The sequence below is a fragment of the Fundulus heteroclitus genome, chromosome 2 (assembly GCF_011125445.2).
Source record: "Fundulus heteroclitus isolate FHET01 chromosome 2, MU-UCD_Fhet_4.1, whole genome shotgun sequence".
Classification (NCBI taxonomy): Eukaryota; Metazoa; Chordata; class Actinopteri; order Cyprinodontiformes; family Fundulidae; genus Fundulus; species Fundulus heteroclitus.
In genome coordinates this window covers 36905172-36926362 of record NC_046362.1, presented here as the reverse complement: position 1 = coordinate 36926362, position 21191 = coordinate 36905172, and the positions used below count along the sequence as shown (strand labels likewise).

The 21191-nt window shown below is 42.3% G+C and overlaps 2 protein-coding genes across 4 annotated transcripts in view; both read right to left on the bottom strand.

The window, feature by feature from the left end:
• si:ch211-1e14.1 (UPF0606 protein KIAA1549) overlaps positions 1-2768 on the bottom strand; it is a 61246-nt gene extending 58478 nt beyond the window's left edge. The window contains exons 1-2 of the mRNA XM_036126659.1: positions 2564-2768; positions 566-826 (exon numbers count right to left, since the gene is read on the bottom strand). Coding sequence (XP_035982552.1) covers positions 566-689 — 124 coding nt within the window. The 5' untranslated portion in view covers positions 690-826; positions 2564-2768. The remainder of the gene's footprint in view (positions 1-565; positions 827-2563) is intronic.
• An 8796-nt stretch (positions 2769-11564) lies between these two features.
• Positions 11565-21191, bottom strand: part of hipk2 (homeodomain interacting protein kinase 2) — a 102448-nt gene continuing 92821 nt past the window's right edge. For all 3 annotated transcript variants that reach the window (XM_012862955.3, XM_021316667.2, XM_036126643.1), the window contains exons 10-15: positions 19435-19565; positions 17521-17703; positions 17096-17413; positions 15407-15660; positions 15159-15319; positions 11565-13947 (exon numbers count right to left, since the gene is read on the bottom strand). In XM_012862955.3, the coding sequence (XP_012718409.2) occupies positions 13480-13947; positions 15159-15319; positions 15407-15660; positions 17096-17413; positions 17521-17703; positions 19435-19565 (1515 nt within the window). In that variant the 3' untranslated portion in view covers positions 11565-13479. The remainder of the gene's footprint in view (positions 13948-15158; positions 15320-15406; positions 15661-17095; positions 17414-17520; positions 17704-19434; positions 19566-21191) is intronic.

Below are 21191 nucleotides of genomic sequence, written 5' to 3'. Positions count from 1 at the left end.
TCAAGATGCAAAGGCTGCTGGCTAGATTGAACTATCCCAGTGCAGGTGACCTGTGGTCCACAAACAAGGCCGCATTTGTGCAAAGCATCTCCTGGATGTGAGTAAGCGTGTCACATATTGCCGGGCCAGAAGAATAAAACCAGAACAGAAGTCCATCAAGATAAAAATCCTAATTACATTTGGGTTGAATCTGTCATGAAAAGCAAACATTCAAGCCATGTAAATGTGTCTGAAAAGAGCCGAGTGCGTTAATTGTCTTTCAGTGGGACGTACCGTGAATCCAGAACTCCCCAACATACTTATGTTAAAAAGCCAGGAGTGCCATATAAAAAGTAGAAAAATTCTAGTTGTTAAATGAAAAGCAGATCCTGAAACATTCAATAAAATAATGTGTCAGGATGGTTGCTGTTGTTTTATCACTAATTGTTTTATCTGTTTACGACTTTTTTTCCCTTTTCAAACGTAACAGCATGCGTCACAAGATGGGAATCTAGACCACTCGCATAACACAAAGTTTCAGTTGGTGGATCATGTTGTTGGGAGTCAGAGAAAGGTGTTCTCTTACCTGCAAGAGGCGAGCCAGACGAGATCACGGTTACCAGCGCTGCTATCCTCAGAAACACTGCGTAGTCATGCATCGGAGCCTTCAGCATCACCGCCAAACCCACAGCGGAGACTAAACCTGCCATGGTGCGGCGGGGTTGGAGTTTCAAGGCATTTCATCCACTTAAGAAGTGAAAATCCATCGTTTTAACCGAGAGTCAACCACGGCCTGGGTTGCTTTATGACTGATCTGTCGTTAGCATGCTCCGCCGGTGGACAAACGCTGCAGGAGGACAAAGGACACGCAACACTTCAATCTTAACATTTACTTTTCAGTAAAAAAAACGATAAACAATACATTAAAACGAATAATTTCAGCGTTTTTTTTTTTTGTTTACTGGTATTTTTTGTGAGAGATCAACACAAAGCAGGAAATTATTATGAAGCGGAAAGAAAATGTGAAGGAAAATTACAAAAAGTGTACATCTATAAAAGTGGTGGACATATGGATTCGGCCCTCTTTACAGTGATACCTCTAAATAAAACCCAGATTGACCAATTCCCTCCAGGTCACCTCATTCATAATCAAGGCTGTGCAATTATGCCAAAAAATCTAAATTTCAACCATAATTGTGATTTAGTTTTTACTTTTCTCTGCATTAACCATAAGCAACAAAAATGCTCTGTAGATAAAGATGATTGTAAACTATAACTATTTAAAACAAGACCTTTAACTGTTTTTATTAATCTGAATATTATTATTCAAGAGAACAGTTTTTGATTGAGTTGGACGTCAATCTTTGTTGAACGTAAAGTGCAACCAAAAAACATGTCTATATATTAAACAGTTTGATCAGAACTTAATGCTGTGTTGAGATTCCTGAAGGTTTCTGGTAAAACGTATCATTATATAAACTCTAAAACAAATAATAAAATTAGATTATCTCTCTGCTGCAGCTTTCTTCCCTTCCATGTGGAGCAAACCCACTTTAAACATTTTACAAACACCAAAAGGACATCTGATCCATTAACTGTTACACCCAAAATCGCATAAATCTGTGATTTGGAAATTGTGTTTATTAAAATTGCGATTATATTGCAAATGCGATTAATTGTCCCATAAGCAGAGTCCACATGTGTGTCACTGAATCAGATGAATGCAGCTGTTCTATTTCTGGTCTCAGAGGTTCTGAAGAGAACATTAGAGAACAACCAGCGTCCTGATGGCCAAGGAACCCTGCAGGGAGAAAGTTCTGGTTCCTAACCAACAAAAACTGTATTTTATTCAGATGATATTTATTGTTTTTAGTGTATTTAATTGTTGAAGCAGCATCGTTTAGGGTGCAATGTCCAATACATCTATCTATCTATCTATCTATCTATCTATCTATCTATCTATCTATCTATCTATCTATCTATCTATCTATCTATCTATCTATCTTACTGTGCATGGCGGTGAATTAAATATCAGACCTTTTTTAACTTATTAATCTTCCCACGGCAGTACTGGCAACTCTAGGTGAGATCGCTCTCTTCGTGGAGTCATTTTCTGATTTAACACAGATCTCCTTCTCTTGAAAACTCTGTTCTACTGTCTTTCCCATTTTGAGGAGTCATATGTAGAACACAGGAATAACTGGAGCATCCCAGAAACAGAGTATTTAATATAAATTTCTTACAACCCCCACTGAATAGATGAAATAAAACTAAATATTGGATTTTTTTGGATGGGTTTGTCCTCCAGGCTCCTGCCAGCCCTCCAGCAGGGCTGCAGCGGGACAGACCTCCAGTCTGAGCGGCTAGCTGCTCTCTGTCTCCCGTCCCGTTACTCTGGGCTCCATGAAGCCGCACACAGCTAACACCTCCTCCATGCATGTCCCTGTGGAAGCCTGGCCGCTGCTTAGCACGCACACTGTGCTGATATTGTCACATCTAGCCCCAGATCTCCGGATGAAACGCTGGTTCCCCCCACCGTCCTCCCGTCCTCTCAGCCAGCTCATAGCTGCGCACATACACTTACCCAGAAAAAGCCAGCTCCGACCCGGGCACTTCATGTGAAGGTGGAGAGAAAATGTCCTTCAGAAGAATGAAATCTTTAACTTTAACCCTTTTATCTGAACACTGCTTGTTTTGAAGTTATTTTTTTGGGGGGGAAGCATGCGGGCGGCTCCAGACCTGGTAGCTCCTTGTGATGTGATCCAGTCCAGTTTACCAGTCACCCTCTCCCGTCCTGATTGGCTAAACCCCGCCCCCCGAGAGCTCTGATTAGTCCCTTGGTTGTCCAGCTCCCTTCTGATTGGCTGTCGCTCACATCTGTCACGTGTGGCTTTTTACACTAGGTTGGTCCTCCCGTACTGGCGTCTGCGGCTTCCACGGCAACCTTACTATACGCAATGATGCACTTTAACATCTCTGAGAGGAGATACTGGTGTCAGCTATTTTATCTGCTAAATAGGATTACCCTCCTTGTGAGACTTTAAACATGTCATCGCGTTTTTAATGCATCTGTGTATTTACTATTGCAACCTACTTTAAACTCCTGCATGATTAGCATGATGATTAACTTTTCTTTTCGTTCAATTACATTTTTTTTTATCTCTATTAAAGCCCAACATAGTCACAAAACGTATGAGAAAAATCAAAAAAGGATCGTTTGTTTTGCAGCTTACTTCGTTAAACTGAGTAAAAAGCCGCTCAATGTAACAGTTTGATCCAACAAGACAAGAAAGGATCGCCTTTAAAAGCTTGCAGAACCGGTGCATGCCGGGGCTTTGTTTTCTGTGAAACGGGGATAATTAACGTAACCGTATCACGTCATCCTGATTTGTTGCAAGTGTTTTGGTGCACACTGACACCTAGTGGTCGTAAAGACGTCCTACCGGTGTTGCAGTCTGGGCTTCGACCTCTGCACGGTCCTCAATAAAAGGCAATGTTTTAGTGACATGGAAAATATTTGACTTTAATAAAACATTTCAGTTCCTGTACCTGTCCATGCATTTTATTCACATGCTCATGTAAAGAAAATGCATGAACTAAACAAGGACCCGACAAATGCAAAAAGTATTGAGTAATTTTTATCAAATTTTGGACTACAGCAGACATGGAGAATTAAGGAATCACACCCCCCGTTTTTTATTTTATCTTATCCTATCCTATCTCATTTTATTTTATCTGTGTGTGTAGTAATATGTATAGGTGTCTACAATTAAATGTTTGCATGGACACTAGACATATATGTGTGTGTATATACATATATATATATATATATATATATATATATATATATATATATATATATAAGGGAACTGAGGGAGGGTTTGAGAGGGGGACTATGGTTGGGAAAAGGGAACAGATGTTCAATGTAAGGTGTGTCATATGTTAAAATGGAAAATAAAGAAAAACACAAACATTTTGTCAAAATATGTTTTGATATGATTTCAGCATCCAATCTTTTTGAGGTCATGTCTGTCGTTAATTCCAGTGAACTTGATTAACCAGAAATAATTCTCTATGTCAGAAGGATCTTCTCCCTTTTGCGTCATTAAACTAAAGCCATGTGGTCTTGTACAAATGTATCAGTCAGCCCAAGGGGAAAAGAATCTGCAACATCATCCACAACCCATCAAGAAAGTCACACTTTAATGTTTCATTGAACTACCTTTAGCTTTGATTACAGAAACTCTTCTCTGTAGCATGAAATTTTCACCCATGTCTCGACTCAGAGAGGTGTTGGGAGAGTAGACCTGCTGACCCAATTCTTCTCCAACACATCGCCTTGGGCCTGATATAATGTATATATACATTGTCATCTTGGAATATACCAGCACCATCAGACAAATATTCTATTCTATTATATTCTAACACCTGGAAAAATGAAATTCACTGATGGATTTAATACCCTGTGCAATAATCCTGATAAATAAGAGACTTCGGCTGTTATAGTTTTCTCACTACCTCACTGTTGTTCTTTACCTGGTATCACTTTAATGTACAACGTCAATCCATAAGTATATAAGTCACCTTAAATGTACATAAGTAATCCTAAATCTCTGCTTTATTTTTTTCTTTTTTTTCTTGATCCACTGTATATAAGTGGACACACTGTATATATAGTGCACCTTTTCCTCCTTTTGGCACCTTCTTTTGATTATTGAGCCGATGTGACACGTGAATTTCTCCACTGTGAGATCAATAAAGTTTATCTTATCTTATCTGAATAACGCAGCCGAACCCAGACTTGACCAAATGCATCAACCCCAGATCACAGCGCTGCCCCCACAGGTTTGCAGGCTCTAATCATGATGTCAGCAACACTAGAAAGGTGTGTATATAACTAAGAAGTAGGCAAAGTATTTGTAGTTATATCATTTTATTTTATAAAAAGTTTTTGTTGCACTAATTTAACCTTTTTTACTCTATTCTATTTACCTGGAGAGACAAAAAAAGCAGTTACATCTTAAAGTAGTCCAACGTATCTTCATCTTGCTTGATGGTTTTCGGTGGGTGTAAAATATAAAACATAAATATTTTTGACACTGTAGAGCTGCACTGATGATCTGGCCAAACGTGAATGATCTAAATTTTACTAGGTACTAAAATTATGACTATTATGATCATTTCACAAATGTACAACACCACAGATTTCATCATGTTAATGTTTATTAAATGATGATGAAGCTAAAATGGGATAGTTTGTGGAAAACTAAGGACTCTGCATAAACCTGAGCTTTTAACCAATCACGTCCCTCACGTACAAATTAATTTGCCTTAATACAAGCTGTGTAAGTTTATTATCTTTGTATCAAAGCTATCATGCAGTTTTATTACAATGCATATTTCTAACATTAAAGAGGTGCATGCTTTTATACCCCCCCCCCCCTTCCACATACACCCACCATGGCAAAGAAAGGAGACTGCTGCCGTGACTTAACAGTTTAATGTAAATCCAAGACAAAGTGTGATTACATTTCTACACATATACAATATGCATATGTGAGCTTACAAATTCTCATTATTAACTCGATTCACCTCTGAGACCGAAAAAATGATCAAAAGTAACAGTGAATAACAAGCTAGAACATAGTTCACCACAACGCGAGCCCCTTCTCGTCCTAAAGTTAGTAAGGAGGACAATTAAAATAACTATTCTCTTCTATCTGATGAAGCTTTTTGTCTAATAAAACCCTCCTGCAAAATTTACAATTGTGTCATTAGTTTTTCAAAGCCTAATATAAATTCACTCAATTTTTCTACAACGAAAATGATTAAGAGAAGCACACAATATCCTAATGGAAAAACACAAGCGCTTAGTAGCATGTACTCAACGTGTTAGGAGGTTTAAATAATCCTTTTTTTTTCTTATTGTCAATATTATATTTATTTTAAAACATTCTATAAAGCCAGTAAAATATCCATTCTCGTAACATACTTGATAATATTAGGCTAAGGAACAGGGTATACATAAAACGCTACAATAACAAATTGAAATAATGAGACGTCACTCCCCGATAAACAAAACTAATTGAGAAAAGACCCCATTAACAGAGATGAATACTAGGAAATACTGCAGCACACATTAGCTTCATTGACAAAGAATTAAATATCACAACATTGAGAAACCATACAGCAATAGACGCAAAAATGGGGGGGTCAGGGTTTGATGCGCTCTTACAGGAGCTCCTTTAAATGACTCCAGACTCTGGCAGAAATGCACCAATCAACCAGCCAGAGAACGAAAAAGGCCGATTCCTTTCTCCTTCATCGGCCATGAATGATAATCTGCAGGTCAAATACAGAAAATAAACTCTTAAATGGATGAAAAACAAGAACTCACATCATTTCAGCTACTTTAATGAACCCTTTTAGAGAAAAAAAAAACAAACAGTTAAATGTTAACATAAGGTTTGACGCATAGATGAGAATAACTTTGTAATTCTTTAATTTTCTGTTGTAATCCAATCATCACTCCTGGTATCAAAGAACGTGCAACGTATAGTTTTGTCTTTTTATTGTGTAAATAATCACCATGACACATAATTGGACTTTAATGATAACTGGAATCTGCGTCGGCCAAAAACAGAAGTAAAATTGTTCTTATCTTATATTTCTGATGCATGCAGGTGAATATTTCTCCGCATGGATAAATAAAAGAAAAGCTTTTTAAATTCAACTCTTCCACAGTCAGATCCCATGTTTTCTCATTAAAAACAACAAAGACATATGGAAACAGATGGTGTGTAAAACTGTGCTGTTATAAAATCAGGACCTAACTTACTCCAATAAGCACTGTGGACCCTTAGCAGGTTTTATACAGAACATTTATAAGTGGAGGTGTTGAAAAAGGTTTTTTTTCTGATACAAACAGCATAACACCAGCAGACATCGAAGGCATCAAACCATGACCACCCAACCCTGAATTCCCCCGAGGAATAACCAGCGAAAGGAATAGATCCTAATAATGAAAGGTTAAAAAAAATAAGAAACAAAACAAAAAAACGTGTTTTCAAAAGGGCTTCGAGAATGTTTGTGTAACTACATTATGGATTTCTCAGTGTCTTCCTAACGCATCTACCTAAACGCCTGTCTTTATCTCCTCTGACCTTTGGGAAGCAGCTGCAGCTCCAGCCAGCTGCGTATTTCTGTTGCAGGTTGGCTGAAAGTCTCTCAGGAATGTTCGCCGGCGTTTCTGAAGCGATGAGGGCTTTGCACGGCGACGCCACGAGCACGACTGGAAGTTTGAGCGCTTTTCAGGAGAGCGACAGGGAGAGATGGACATGTTGCCTTGTTTCGTTTTCACTAATTTAAATGTCACCTTTTAAAGCTTTGGAGGTATTGTTGGTTATTTGGAAGGCAGTAGTTAACATTAAACTTGCTAGCTGGGAAGGCTGTACACGCTTCAGCAACACCGAACATTTTCAAACGCTACTTAAGCACATTTTGGTAATTGTAAGGTCACTCGATCTATGATGATGCCCACATTTCCGATCCCCCTCGTTTGCTTTTCAACCACACTCAAAATGTGGGCTATGTCTAAGAGAAACACAGACAAAGGTATCATACAAATCATATTAACTCACACAGTGTTGCACATGTTGTTTCCTTTTGGACAATTAAGACCATCGCTATCCCCTAATTATGATAATAGGTAATATTAAATGATCAGCCTCTTATGGGGTTTTGCTGGAGATCAGATATATTGTTATTGCGCCATGCATGGGTCACAAAATGTGCACAAATTAACAAAACGATCACCTTCAGCCAGAGATCTAAAGCCATGACAGACGTGGTAGGGTCACATAATATTACATTCGTTTTGTGCAGGTGACCATGAACTTTAAAGGTATGTTTCGTACATTTTGGATTATTACGTTTTTTTTTTACAGGCCTGTTCAGAAGCCTTTTCTTCTTCTTTTTTTTCTCCGTTAAACACAAATTTTATTTTCCTACAACAATAATAAAGCTAACACATCAAAAAGAGAAAACAACAATCAGGAGAGAACACGTATGATCATTTGCATCTGGATTTCATTTAAATGAGGCCGAAAAGGGAGGAAGAGCTCAAAGTAAGAACAGGAAAAAAAGCTATTTTGATACAACACTGTGAAAAAGTATAGAAACCCCCTTTCCTTTTGATTTCAGAACATCAAAAGTATTTTAATACCACACAAAGATAACCAGAGTAAATACAAACGGAAGTTTTTCAAATGATCTGAATTATTTATTAAGGGGAAAGGCTATCCAAACGACCCTGGCCCTGTGAGATAACAGCTGGTTCAGCCTCTCTTGGCAGCAACGGCCGTCATCGAGCATTTAGAAAAACTGGCAAATGATTCTGCTTTGTCGCTGAGGAGGAAGTCTGGCCCACTCTGATTTGCAGAATTGTTTTAATTCAACCAGATTGGAGGGTTTCTGAGAATAAAGGGCCGGTTTAAGGTCATGGCTCGGCATCTGCATTAGATTTAAGTCCGGATTCCCCGGAGTCCAGCGGTGGACTTGCTGGTGTGCTTTGGATCCTTGTGCCGCTCCATAAATCGAGTTGAATTGGGCTTAATGTCGTGCTTTTCTGCAAGAGGGAAGAATTCAAGGTTCTGTCCATTTATGCAAGCGGTCCAAGTCCTGCAGCCCAGATCATCACACTAGGATGTTTTTTTCTGAAATGCTGCTACGTTATCACCAGGACGGTTTTGTGGATTTTTAAGATGTTTTTGGTAACTATGAGACGGGCCTTTTTGTTTTCTTTTTCAGTCAGCAGTGGTTCTGACCTCGGAACTCCCACGGAGGCCATTTTTGCCCCGCCTCTCTGTCTTATTTTTAAATCGACCTTATGTGAGGGCTGATTATCTTTTAGATGTTCTTTCGTGGTTTTCTGTAAGAGTGACCGATGCACTCTTGGTCGACCTCTCCTGGGAAGGTTCCCTGCTTGCTCCATCTGTGGATAGCAGCTCTCTCCGTGGATCTCTGGAGTCCCAAAGTAACGTCTTGGTAACCATTTCCTGACTGACCTCATCTGTGCTTGAGTTGCTTGAGATCTGGTGCTTTTTGAGATATTTTCACCTATTCTATTATTGTCCAGCAATAATTAGCCCTTTGGTGGCTCGTGAAACTGAACCAAAATGCGGTTGATTACAGTCAAACTATAGTTTTAACACAGGACCAGGTCGGGTTGGGCCAGCTTTTTTCCCCTTTAATAAATTAAATCCTCAATTGAAAACCACTCTTCTAGTTCACTCAGGTTATCTTTGCCTGATAAATAAAAATACTTTGCTTATAATTTGAAAGATTTAAGTGAAAAAAGGAAGATATCTACAAGGGGGAGGGGCTTTATCACAGCACTGTAGCTGAAAGTCCACAAAGAAACGCCTGTGCTGTATGCATGTTAAAACGCTCGCACACATGCATTTCACAGTGTGAAAGCAACTCTTCCCGAAAAGCACATACGGAGCATTTTAATATTAAACCAGAAGTTATTGCCTGGCCATTCTGGCAACGACGAGGAGGATTGCTTGTTCTGTGCTGTGCACGGTGGAGCTTGTTGAAGTCTTTGGTGGGACGAGCAGCAGTCTGTCTCCATGCTGATGGGCGTGGACAGCAGTTGGTAACGTGACATTTTCCCTCAGAACAGTGGAATGTTTCAGTAGTTTGATTCAGAAATCCTCCGGACGACGCGCGCGTGTGTGTGCTCAGGCCTGAACGACCCGGAGGAAGTTACGGAGACGAAAAGCAGAAAACAAGGAAAACAGAGACTAACGATGTAACCGGGCAACATACTATGCAATCACATCTTCAAGTGCCTGGACCCGAGGCGTGCATGCTGGAGCAACCAGGGAGCGGAAAGTACCGGGATGACAGACAACTCCGCGGGGGCCGGGGAGAAGCGCCGCCGGATCACGGACCCGCACCCGTGTATCTAAAAAGCCTGTTTCTACCAGGGCCCCGGTGGATTATCGTCAGCTCACCCTCCTTCTATCCTCAGCAGTGTTGCAACACTTTACACAGGTGCACCCACCTTCACTGAATACTAAATATTACTGTACATCAGGTTACAAAAATCCAAATAAGCTCCACATGTAATAAAATACACACACACACGCACACGCAGTTTGATAAAACGGCCACAAGAATTATTGCAACAATCTCTAAAAAATGAACACATGTACTACGCCGTCTCAAAAAAAACCAAAAACAAAAAACAAACTAAGATAAGTTAAAAACAGGAAGAAAAAAAAAACAACACTTCAAATGCAAGTACTATGGCATACCAAGGAGGAGGGGGAGAAGGCTTTCACTAAACAGACCAGCAGTTCTGATGTGCCCCTGTCCAACAGCACAAACGAACAGGGACGGGATTATTTGTCCTATTGGCTACGAGGAAAATGAATTCAAGCAGCAAACACACAAAGCGGCAGCCCTATTCTTTTCTCTAGGTGTTCAGGTATCGCCGTGCGGTCGGCGCGGCCATGTCTACGGTGTACCTGGATCAGAAGACAAATGGACAGTGGTGATGAAAAACCTCCCTTCCAGGTGTACGCTTGTCCCGTTTCCTCCAGTGTAACGATCAACCTGCTCATTGCCAACTTGCAATCATTTTATTCCCTTTTTAAGATGGAGGGCTTCCCCCGTTCCTAAGCTGACCCTGCGCTTTCAACCAGCCCCTCACACGGTATCTCCGTCCAACATCCCTCTGCACTCTGTCTCTGTCGCTGCAGCCGAGCAATATCTCCAGTCCCACAGAATCACCCTCACGGCAACAATCACTTTCTGTCAGGCCCTTCTCTCAGACCAGCTCTCAACCCCCGGAAAACGCAGGCACATCTCAATAAATCAGCACCCGAGGTTCACTCACTTCAGCGATTAAGTTAAGAAGTGAAACGTACGTAGAAACAGCTGTTTGTGTCGTTCTGTTGAACGGCGGCGTTACGCTTGATGAAAACCCACGCAGTTGTAGGGAAGATTGCCGACTTGATGGTTCTCCAGGTTCAAAGGTCATTTCTAAAGAAGCTAAAAGCTCCCCCAGAGGGCTGTGTCCAAGAATACTGATGAAAGGTTGAGTGGAAGGAGAAAGTCTGGTCAAAACGGAATCTCCTCAGAGAAAAGTAGGCTTGGAAATCGTTTGGAAGTCCCAGAGGACGATGGGAGTAGGGCTGGACGATAATTCAATAACAATATATATCGATGATAGAAAAAAAAGGGTCAATTAAAAGTTCAATAGAACTTCCTTCCCTTTGCATTCTAGCCATGTAGGTCAATATTAGTCATTACATCCTCCCAGCCAATCACAATGCAGACCCAGCAACCAAGCTCCGCCCCCTTCAGAGAGTTCAGAGAGCATGCGTTCTTTTTTCTTTTTTAAAAAACTTGCAGTTTTGGTAAAAAGTTGGTTGAGTTTGTATTCAGTGTTTGTGTGTTCTGCATCTAAAAATAACAAAACGTCCAGGGCTGCACTTAAAATAGATGTTTTGAATTTGTTGATAATTATTGATATCGATTTCTATTTTATCGATATGCTTTTTTTCCCCATATCGTCCAGCCATAGATGGGAGAAACACAGAATCAGATTTTTTGGTTTTCATAGTCAGTAATTATTTAGAGGACCCGGTTCACTGCATTTTAGCGAGTGAAACGTTTATTTAGGGTTGCTGATTTTATTTTCTAACACTGCACATAACTGGTTTAAAGGCGTTTTCCTTCCACTGAACTTTCCAGTCTTCTGCTCGGACATTACACAACATTTCTGTCTATGTTTTTTATTGCTCTTACGTAATATTCAGATTTTGCAGCATAATAAGACTGAGTTTTGGGTTTTCATCAGCTGCGAGCCATAATCATCAGAATTAAATAACTTTTCAACACAAGCTAGAAATTAAATTAGCAAAATAAATAATAGCGGAACATATCTTAATTCATTGAACTCCGTCGTGCCTCAAACGTTCTCCTGTAAGCATGAAGACGAAACGACAACGTTTGCGCTCACTAATCGAGATGCACGCTTTAACAAATAAAAGCCAAACTAAAGCCACATTTTCCGGTTTGCAGCTACAGCTTCACTCCACATTTATCTTCATATATATTTACATCACTCTCCAGAGTGAAATGTAACAAGAATTTATCTACGACTTTGGTAAGTACCCCAGGCAAGTCATCTCATGCACACACAGTAAAAAAAAAAAAGAAAAAAGAAAGAAGCTCAGCGTGATTTCTGCTCTGACGTTAATCTTCATCATCTACGGCACGCTGTCATTATGGGCTAGAAACAGCGAGGGCTGAGCCTACACCTGGAAGAAAGCTACAAGTGCCCTGATTAGGATGTCGAAGCAGGGAAACGTGTCTCTCTAAGTATAGCGGTAGTCTCTCGCGGCTTTCGGGGACCCAAGCCGAGTAAACTGTCGGTAAATCTGTAAGGCACTACGAGGGAAACGACAATCGACATCTAAAGACCGAGGAGGATCCTGCGCAGATGAACGACACACGCATGGCTGACAGTAGCGCACACAGACAATCACGTTTGTACATGCCTATGTTATTATAACCACTTTGTGCAATCACATTGAGGAAAAGAAAGGACGACGAATAAGTCTATTGGTATCAAGGGAATAAAAGAAAGAAAGGAATAAAAACAGGTGCATACTGCTACATTCTATACACGGGGGCCCGGCTAAGACACTTAGATAAACTGAAGCATCGTAAAGGTGGAAAAACAAAGGAAGAAAAATATCTATAAATACACTAAAAGATCTGTTGTCTCCTGTTGGTTAGATTTCCAGGTCCCTCCTCTGCTGGAGAAGGTGGAGCGGGTGGAGTTTCCTCTCTTCGTTTTCTCCCCACGCCACGATTGATTTGGAAATACTAAGACAGTTCAAGGCCATCAGTATGTTTTTTTTTTTTTTTTTTTCTTTGAAGAGCAGCAGGTTTCCGTATTTCACCTTGTCCCAAATCTGTTGGGAATTCAAACTTCCAGTCAATGTAACCCCTGTTCAAGAGTCACTTCCCAAATATATTAGGCAGGGGTGGGGGGGAGAAGGAAGGGAAACAAATGAAATAAATCAGAAAACGTTCGCCGTCCTCAAACAACCCAGTAAAACTAATGAGACGTCGCTTTTTTCTCCTTTTTTTTCCCCACAAAAGTAAAGCAAAGAGAAGAGAAGAGGACGCAAATAAAAGCAAGAAAAAAAAAAACTGGCTCTTTTCTGGGGGAAAAATCATCAAAAGAAGAAAAACTGTCGCCATCTTTCTCTTCCCAAGAGGATCCGAGTCACATTTTTTTCTTTCTGTGTCAGTCTTTCCTTCTTCAAGTTACACATGACAGCTTCATGAGGATTGCATGTTCCCCTGTCTCTGTTCATGTCTGAGGTCGAGGAGAGGAGAGGATGTCGGTGGGATGGAAGATGAAGGGAGCGGCGCCCCCCCCACCCACCCAGTCAGCGTCAGCCCCGCCCGTCCCTAGAGGTAAGGATACTGGTTGACCTTGGTGGGGCTCAGGGGGTACCCGGCGTAGACGGTGGAGGCGGGCGAGGCGCTGATGTAGGCCTGGTGGGCGAACTGGGCCTGGTACTGGCCGTGATGCAGGGTGGGCGAGGGCAGCACGCGGTGGCTCACGCTGACGGGGACCTGGTGGACGATGCTGGGGGGGTAGCTCCCGTGCTGGACCGCGTGGCGCGCCGAGCCCTGCGACGCCACCAGGTGGGCGACGGTGCCGGTGGAGCCCAGGGCGGCGGGCGCCGTGTAGGTGTACAGGTGTGGCTGGCTGGACAGGTGTGTGGCGGCCAGGTGTGGGTGAACGTTGCCCGTGTGGGAGGGGCTGTTGTGATGGAAGGAGTACGGCGCTTGGGTGGCGATGTTGGGGGCGATGTAGGCCTGCTGCCGCCGGTGGTGTGCGCCGTTTCGCTCGGCCACCATGTGCTGCTGAGCCTGAAAGAAAGGAGAACCCACAGATTTCAGCCGGGTTCTGCAGGCTTTTTATGAACTGTGCAGAAATTAACCGGGGAAGTAAATATTCTCCACATGCATTTCCCTGCAAAAACACTCACTTCTATACATTTTATCACATTACAACCTCAAACTTTTATTTTTTAATTTTTTTTGTGGCGTTAGTTGCCTTCAGTGTGACAGTAAGCTGACAGGAAGTGGGGTTTACAGAGAGGGGGAAGGTCCATGGGCCGGGACTCGAACCTGAGATCGGTCACCCCAAATTCAAACTTTGAATGTGTTTTAACAGAATGTGAAGAGGAAAGAAAAAGATAAATGTCCCCTTTACAGCGATACTCTGAAATAAAGTCTAGTCCGACTAATTACCCACGAAGTGGAGTCCAAATCTCAGGGGAGAGAAGGTGCTGAAACGACAATTATCAGTCCTGTACTTCACTAATTTGGTCTTTATGGAAGAGTGACAAGAACAAAACATTCAGAGAAAAAGGAAAACATAAATAATAGAGCATGTGTTCTTTTTAAATCGGAATTGCTCTGAAAACAAGATGAAACCGGTGCAACCGAGCTCACAAAACAGTAAAATTAAACTTTGCTTCAAGAACAGTCCTCCTTTGAACTATATTTGTCCAGAATATTCTGTGAAAAATGCAACAGCAGAACTTCACATTCAGACCCAAATGAAAATTATTGTCCTTAGCTTATTTCCTTTTCCTTTAAAAATATAAATCTGGTTAATTTGAGTGGCTGTGGCTGAGTGGAGAAAGAGAGAGACGGTCTGCGTTATTTTAGACACTGGTTAAGTGAAATGAATCAATGTTGCTCACTTTTTAAATGATAGATGTCTTAAGCTTTAGATTTTGGGTAAAATATCAAGTCTTTTCAAGCAAACAGGTTCAAGTCTCGAGTCATTGGCATTTAAAGTCTTTCAAGTCTAAAGTCATAAAATCAATGACTGGAGTCCCCACCTCTGCAAGAAACCCAGAATTTTCCATTAAACTTCACAGATACTCTCTAATTTATGTTGGTCCATGACATAAAATCCACCGAGATTTGTGGCTTCATGCTTCAACCAACAGGAACACTTTGGCAAAACAGTGTTTATTGTGCAGAACTCATTTAAATATGGCCTTAATGGGGGGAGAATTAAAACTCAATACTCGTGTTATCCATCAAACATTCAGCATTCACTGTACCTGGCTGAGATTGAGAGGCTGCTGCTGAAGGTGGTGCGGACCCGAGCGCTGCTGCCGGTAGGCCACGCCCCCGGCCGCGCCCCCTGGTAGGTGGTTATTGCCCGATGATACCCCATTGGAGGATTTATACTTGTAGCCGGTATTCTGATGATTCATTAAATCTGTTGAATAGAAAAACAGAGAAATCAGTTCACCTGCAAATCAGTCCCCATTTTTTTTCCAGCGATGGTGCAGAAAGCATCCGTTACCTGGCATCAGCCGCTCGCATTCGTTGGGCCCCTCGCTGCTCTGCGTTTTCAGAGGAGGGATGATGATTGTGCGCAGGTTCCCGTTGTTGTAGTTGTCCAGGATGGTGGTTTTTGTGTCGTAGCTGTTGTTGTTGTTGTTGTTGTGGGGTCTGGACTCCAGGTCGTAGGGGCTGTTGTGGCTGGAGCAGTCCGACTCTGGAGAATCGTGGACCGTCACGCAACTAATGACGTTCTTTCTGTGTTTGGAAGATGAGCTGCAGAAAAGCAGAGAGAAGACGGTGAGTAACTGCTGCTAATCTGTGCACAAGGCGATCGTTTAAACTAAAGTCTTACTTAGAGTGGGACACGAAAAGGAAATAACACAAAAATGAAAACATGTATTTCATGTATGTCTACTTAACATTTTTAAATTGTTGTCTGGGAAGTTCTTATTTTTAAAAACTCAGTTTCATTTTCAATTGGGCATAAATAAAACGAGACACAGAGGCTCATTTTGCTTACCCATTCTTCAAAATGGGAAAGAAAAGGGAACATTTTACTTTTTACATTGTTCAGAGTTTGTAGGCGCTTATAATTAGTAATCTGTCTTTTTTTTTTTCCCCAGGGGGGATAAAAATGATGTGACGCCGAGGCAAATTTTTCTTAGACATTGCTCACTAGGCGGGATGACGACCCATCTAGCCAAACGGAGAGCATCACGGTAAAAAATGACAAAAGCCTTTTTCTGTCCCACCATAATCAGATAAATATGTAGAATCTGCCCCGTTCAGATCAGACTAACCCTGAGCTGATTAGCAGAAGTCTAGGTGGGTCTGGTATAAAATGTTGGAAAGCGACTCAAGCCCACTGCTAAGTACGGTGGAGGTTCAGAGATGCTGTGGGAGAGTTTCTATCCGATCACGGCGTCACCGGTCTTTGAAGAAAACCAGGAGGACTCAACCAGAAAACTGAAAACGAGTCGTCACTGGGTCCAAAGATCCAAAACACAAGAGGAAATCAACACAGGAATGGTTTTACCACACAAGAAAGGGGGAAAAAAATAAAAGAAACCCAAAAATCCAACCATGACCCCAGACCTAAAACCTACAGAGAGTCTGAGGGGTGACCCGGGCGTCAGAGAGCACCCAGGAGTCATCAACGTGTTAACCGCAGTGGAAACATTACTTATGAGTTTCTTAAAAACTATTATTTCTTGATATTTTTTACACATTAAAAAATGTATTTAGTCTTCCGATGGTGCAGGGGTAGAGAGCATAACCCGTGTACGGAGGCCTTAGACCTCAATGAGGCTGACCCTGGTTCGGTTCCGGCCTGAGGTAATTTACCGCTTACCCCCCCTTCCTCAAACCCCATTACCTCTCTCAAACCATAAAAAGAATAAATAAAAAGAAATTGCATTTAAGTCAATGAAAAACAGTCTTGAAATTGTTAAAGTATCACATTGTAGCATTGCAATACAATTTACAATTAATTTAATTTACTTGGATTTATTTGCCATATTTCTGCTGATATATAAACAGAAACATCTATGAGAAAAAAAACTTTGTTTTCCGTTTTTAACATTTTCCAAAAAGTATTTAGAAAAGATCAGAGTCAATATAATTTTATTCTATTTCCTTAAAACACCTTTAGGTTTCTTTGCAGATCTAAAGCCCCTTGTACTAATTCTGTTGCACTGTCCAGACTGACCCGTTGTTCTGTTTCTGGTCGTCCTCTTCGTCGGAGTCGCTGCTGATGGTGATGATGCTGACGGCCGGGCTGGGCGTGTCGGGGATGACGATGGTCTGTCGGGGGACGTGGTGCTGGTGGTCGCGGGTGGTGCTGGAAGCCTGCTCCGCCTGGTGCGGCCCCCACCCTCCTCCGGCGAAGCCCTGCGCGGGCGGGCAGTTGGACCCCGACCCGTTCTGCAGCACGGCGCAGCGAGGCGGCGTGTTCTCCTTCACCCGCTTCGACCGCTGCGGCGACAGCACCACCTGCGAGGACGATACCTCGTAGTTTGACACGTTCCTTGGAAGAGCAGAGGTGAGACGTTAGGGATGCAAGAGAACGAGGGGGGGGGGGGGGGGGGGGTTCTAGAACAGGTTCCTTTAGGAAGGTCTGGGTGGTTGGGGTACCTGGTGGACATCTGGTGCTGTTTGGTCTTTTTGGAAGAGGAGTTGTTATTGGTGGACGGCTGCCTCATGACATGCGCCACGCCTACGTTGAGGGTCTGGTTGGATGGGAGCGTGACGTGACCGGTCAGCAGGGCTGGCTGCTGCATGATGGGATTGTAATGGCCGCCATGGGGGTGGGAATTCCTGTGAAACAACATCAATTATACACGGTGCGCCTCGGTTTATTAGACTGTGAATAAAAAGTTAGAGAGACCCTCATGCACACGTTAATTGCACGCCATGTATTTCAAGGGTTGATTTCTGGAAACGGTTACGTTTGTTAGCCAATCAAAACCCAGAATTCAGCTTCTTAGAAATTATAAAAAAGGATTTTAATCCAGAAATGTGTATGCACTGAAAATATTGTTCCGTACAGTCAGTTGGGGCTATTTTTGTGTAAACTGCAGCGTGCAAAGGGACGCTGCTGTTGAGCGTCAATGCTCAGCAGCAGCTTGTGGATTCTCTGCGGGGATCGATTGAGCAGCTCGCTGACAGGAAGCTTCCCAGATCGTTACTGACTGTAGAAACTTTACTCTCCTCCTCAGGCAGCGTGGACTCTGGGCTTATCTACTCCTCCTCCAGAATGGAGGACCTTGATTTCTTGAACGACAAACAAAATATGTACTTTAAGCTGAAAAGAGGACTTTGGAGCAGTCCAGTCTTTTTTCTCCCCAGCCTGGGTGACATGCGTCTGATATCTGGTTCTGGATCAGTTTGACATGAGGGATGAGCTGCAGATTAAGTCCTGGATACATCTGTGTTTAGTGACTGGGGTTGTTATCCCCGTTGCTTGTATTTGGGTTTTTTACCACACTTTCCTTCCACTGAACTTTCCTCACATTTGCCTCTCTGATTAATGTTTGTGTCTTACACTCTTTGTGGAGGGGGTCCATGGAAGTCTTCCTATGATTATACGACGATTATTAGACGTTTATAATAAAATTATTTTGTTTCAAATGTATTTCTATCAAACGTATGTAATCGTCTAGATTTCTAAGACACTGGGGGTTTGGTTTTCTTTGTCTGTAAACCATATCAGAATCAGAATCAGAATCAAGTTTAATCGCCAAGTAGGTTTGCACATACAAGGAATTTGACTTGGTGATGATGGTGCAGACAGAAATAAGAATACAATAAAATAAAGTAAAATTGAATAAAATCAATATATATACAGAAGTAATATGCATTCAGTAAACTGTGCGTTAATGTAACGCAGAAGCTTGTAGGTCCTTAACGGGGGGGAGAGACAGTGTCCAGAGTCACAGGCGGCTCTTGGCCATGTTCATAAGACCCGTAGCAGGATAAGGATCCAACTTTATCTTAAGGAATCTCAGTTATATTATATTTGAATAAAGTCATCTCTATAGAACAATGCAGACAGAGCGGACCCAGGCATGCCAGTAGGTGGCAGCGGTCAGCTTTCCTGAACAGCATCAAAGGAGACGAGGGAGTGAGGAGGGAGCAAAGAGGGAGGGCAGAGGAGCTGACACCAGCAGCTGTGGAGCGATGGCTCTGCAGAGGAAGTGCGACACTTTCTCAACCTTCTCTCCGAGGACTGCCGATGGACAGCATGGGAGGGACAGAGTTGGGGGGGGGGGGGGGGGGGGGGGCTGCCTTGCTACAGATGGACGGCCCTGAATGAGTTTAAGCATGCATTGGCAGCCTCCCGTACACACGGATTAAATCCCCCATCCCCAGATATCCTGCTTCCATAAATCCTTCCATTTATCAACTCATCGCAGTGGCGGGCTGAACTCTACATGATGTAAAGATTCCTGATTTGATGCAGCAACCAACAGGTTTCCTTAATGGTCTGATCCTTAGACATGTTGTGTGGATGGAGTGACGTATCAAAAAGTACTGTAAAGTGTTTACCTCCAGTTGGCGAGAGTCTGCGTGCTGCTCATGGAGTCTGGGATGACGGTGGCGTGTTGGACTGAGGTGTGGGTGAGCTGCTGCCACGCCGGGGGCAGCAGGATCTGCTGGGTGCCGCTGGGCCAGGCCTGCTGCAGGGAGAGCACAGATCCAGGGCCAAAGATGTGAAGGTCAGAAGAAAGGAGACAAAGCTTGCCTTGTAATATGCAGCATTAAGCAAAGGTACGCGTATCCCTGCAACCTTTTCACCGTGCAACCGCAAAATTAAACACTTCTCGTTGGGATTTGATGTGGTAGGCCAACACAAAACGGTGCAAAGTCACAATTTAGAAGGTGAAAGCCAGCCATTTGCTCTCAGAAGTCATCTAATTAGCAAATTAAAGACGCTAAAAACATTAGTGAATAAACAGCATCATGAAAACCAAGGAACCCAGCAGGCAGGTAAGTCCTAAAACAACCTCCCAGAGCTCTGATCATCATGTAGATCTGGAGAGAGGATGGACCACCTGCAGATCTACCAGGACATGGACGTCCACCTGGACTGACAGGCTGGACCAGGAGCGTTGCAAAAACGGAGCTAAGAAAAAGTCAAATTGTCTTGGAATTAGTGCATTTATCCTTGATTTGAGCGGCTAAATAAGATTATCTGCCAATGGAATGAATATTTTGACCCCTAAAATAAGATAATTAGATTTACTGCACCTGAAATAACATGATAGAGATGAGTTGTTCCTATTTTAAGTGCAAAAAATCTCATTCCATTGGCAAACCATCTTATTTACCTGCTCAAATCAAGGACAAATACACTCATTTTAAGAATATTTGACTTATTTTTAGTTTTTTTTTGCAGTGAGAGCATTGATCAGAGAAGCAGGAGGACCATGGTGGCTCTGGAGGAGCTGCAGAAATCCACAGCTCAGGTGGGACATCCCATCAAACGTGTTTGTTATGCACTCCAAAAATGGATGAGAGCCAAAAGTTTGCCACGTTATTATAGAGGACAAAGCGCATGCTTTGATTTAGAGGAGTCAAAAGCTAAACTTTATGGCCTGTGTGCAAAGCAAAGTGGGTGGCAGAAAACTAACTATGCCCATAACTTTCTAGGATCTCTTTGCATAGCCTGCACCTGTTTTTTTTGTTTTGTTTGTTTTTTTTAAAAAGTGGCATGATAAAAATTATGGTTTCTGTAACATTAAAGTCAAACCCCTGGAGCTCCTGGACAAATATCCAATAAAGTTTGACAATTGGATGCATAACCAGAAGAGAGCAGGCCAGAGCTTGACAAAGATACCTCGGATGCTTCCTCTGCGTGCTGCTGTGTGAACGGGAACATGAGCGGCTGAGAGAATACGATGCCTGCGTGATTATGTGTCTGATTTGTGTCAGATCAACCAGCGCTCTAATTTAATTCCTACCTCTCTTCAAGCTGCTCTGAAAGAGGCTACTTTGAATTTCTTATGCAGAACTAGCTGCTGTAATCTGCCTGGAGATGAGCCATGTGTGCCTGAACGTGTCTGTGTGGTGCTGTGTGTGTGTGGCGCTAACAGTTTAATGCAGCTCTATTGATTAGCACTTTAATGTCAGGGCTAATGAATTGTTCCTTTAATACCGTTTATGCATCTATTTACAACACCATCAGCAGGAGCCGCAGCGCACACATTTAAATAGAGAAAACGGCAAAGGGGAAAATCTAAGCAGTGCTGCCCAAAAGTATTTACCTCGTTACTGATGTCCTCCATGTCGGCTGTGTAAGTCAC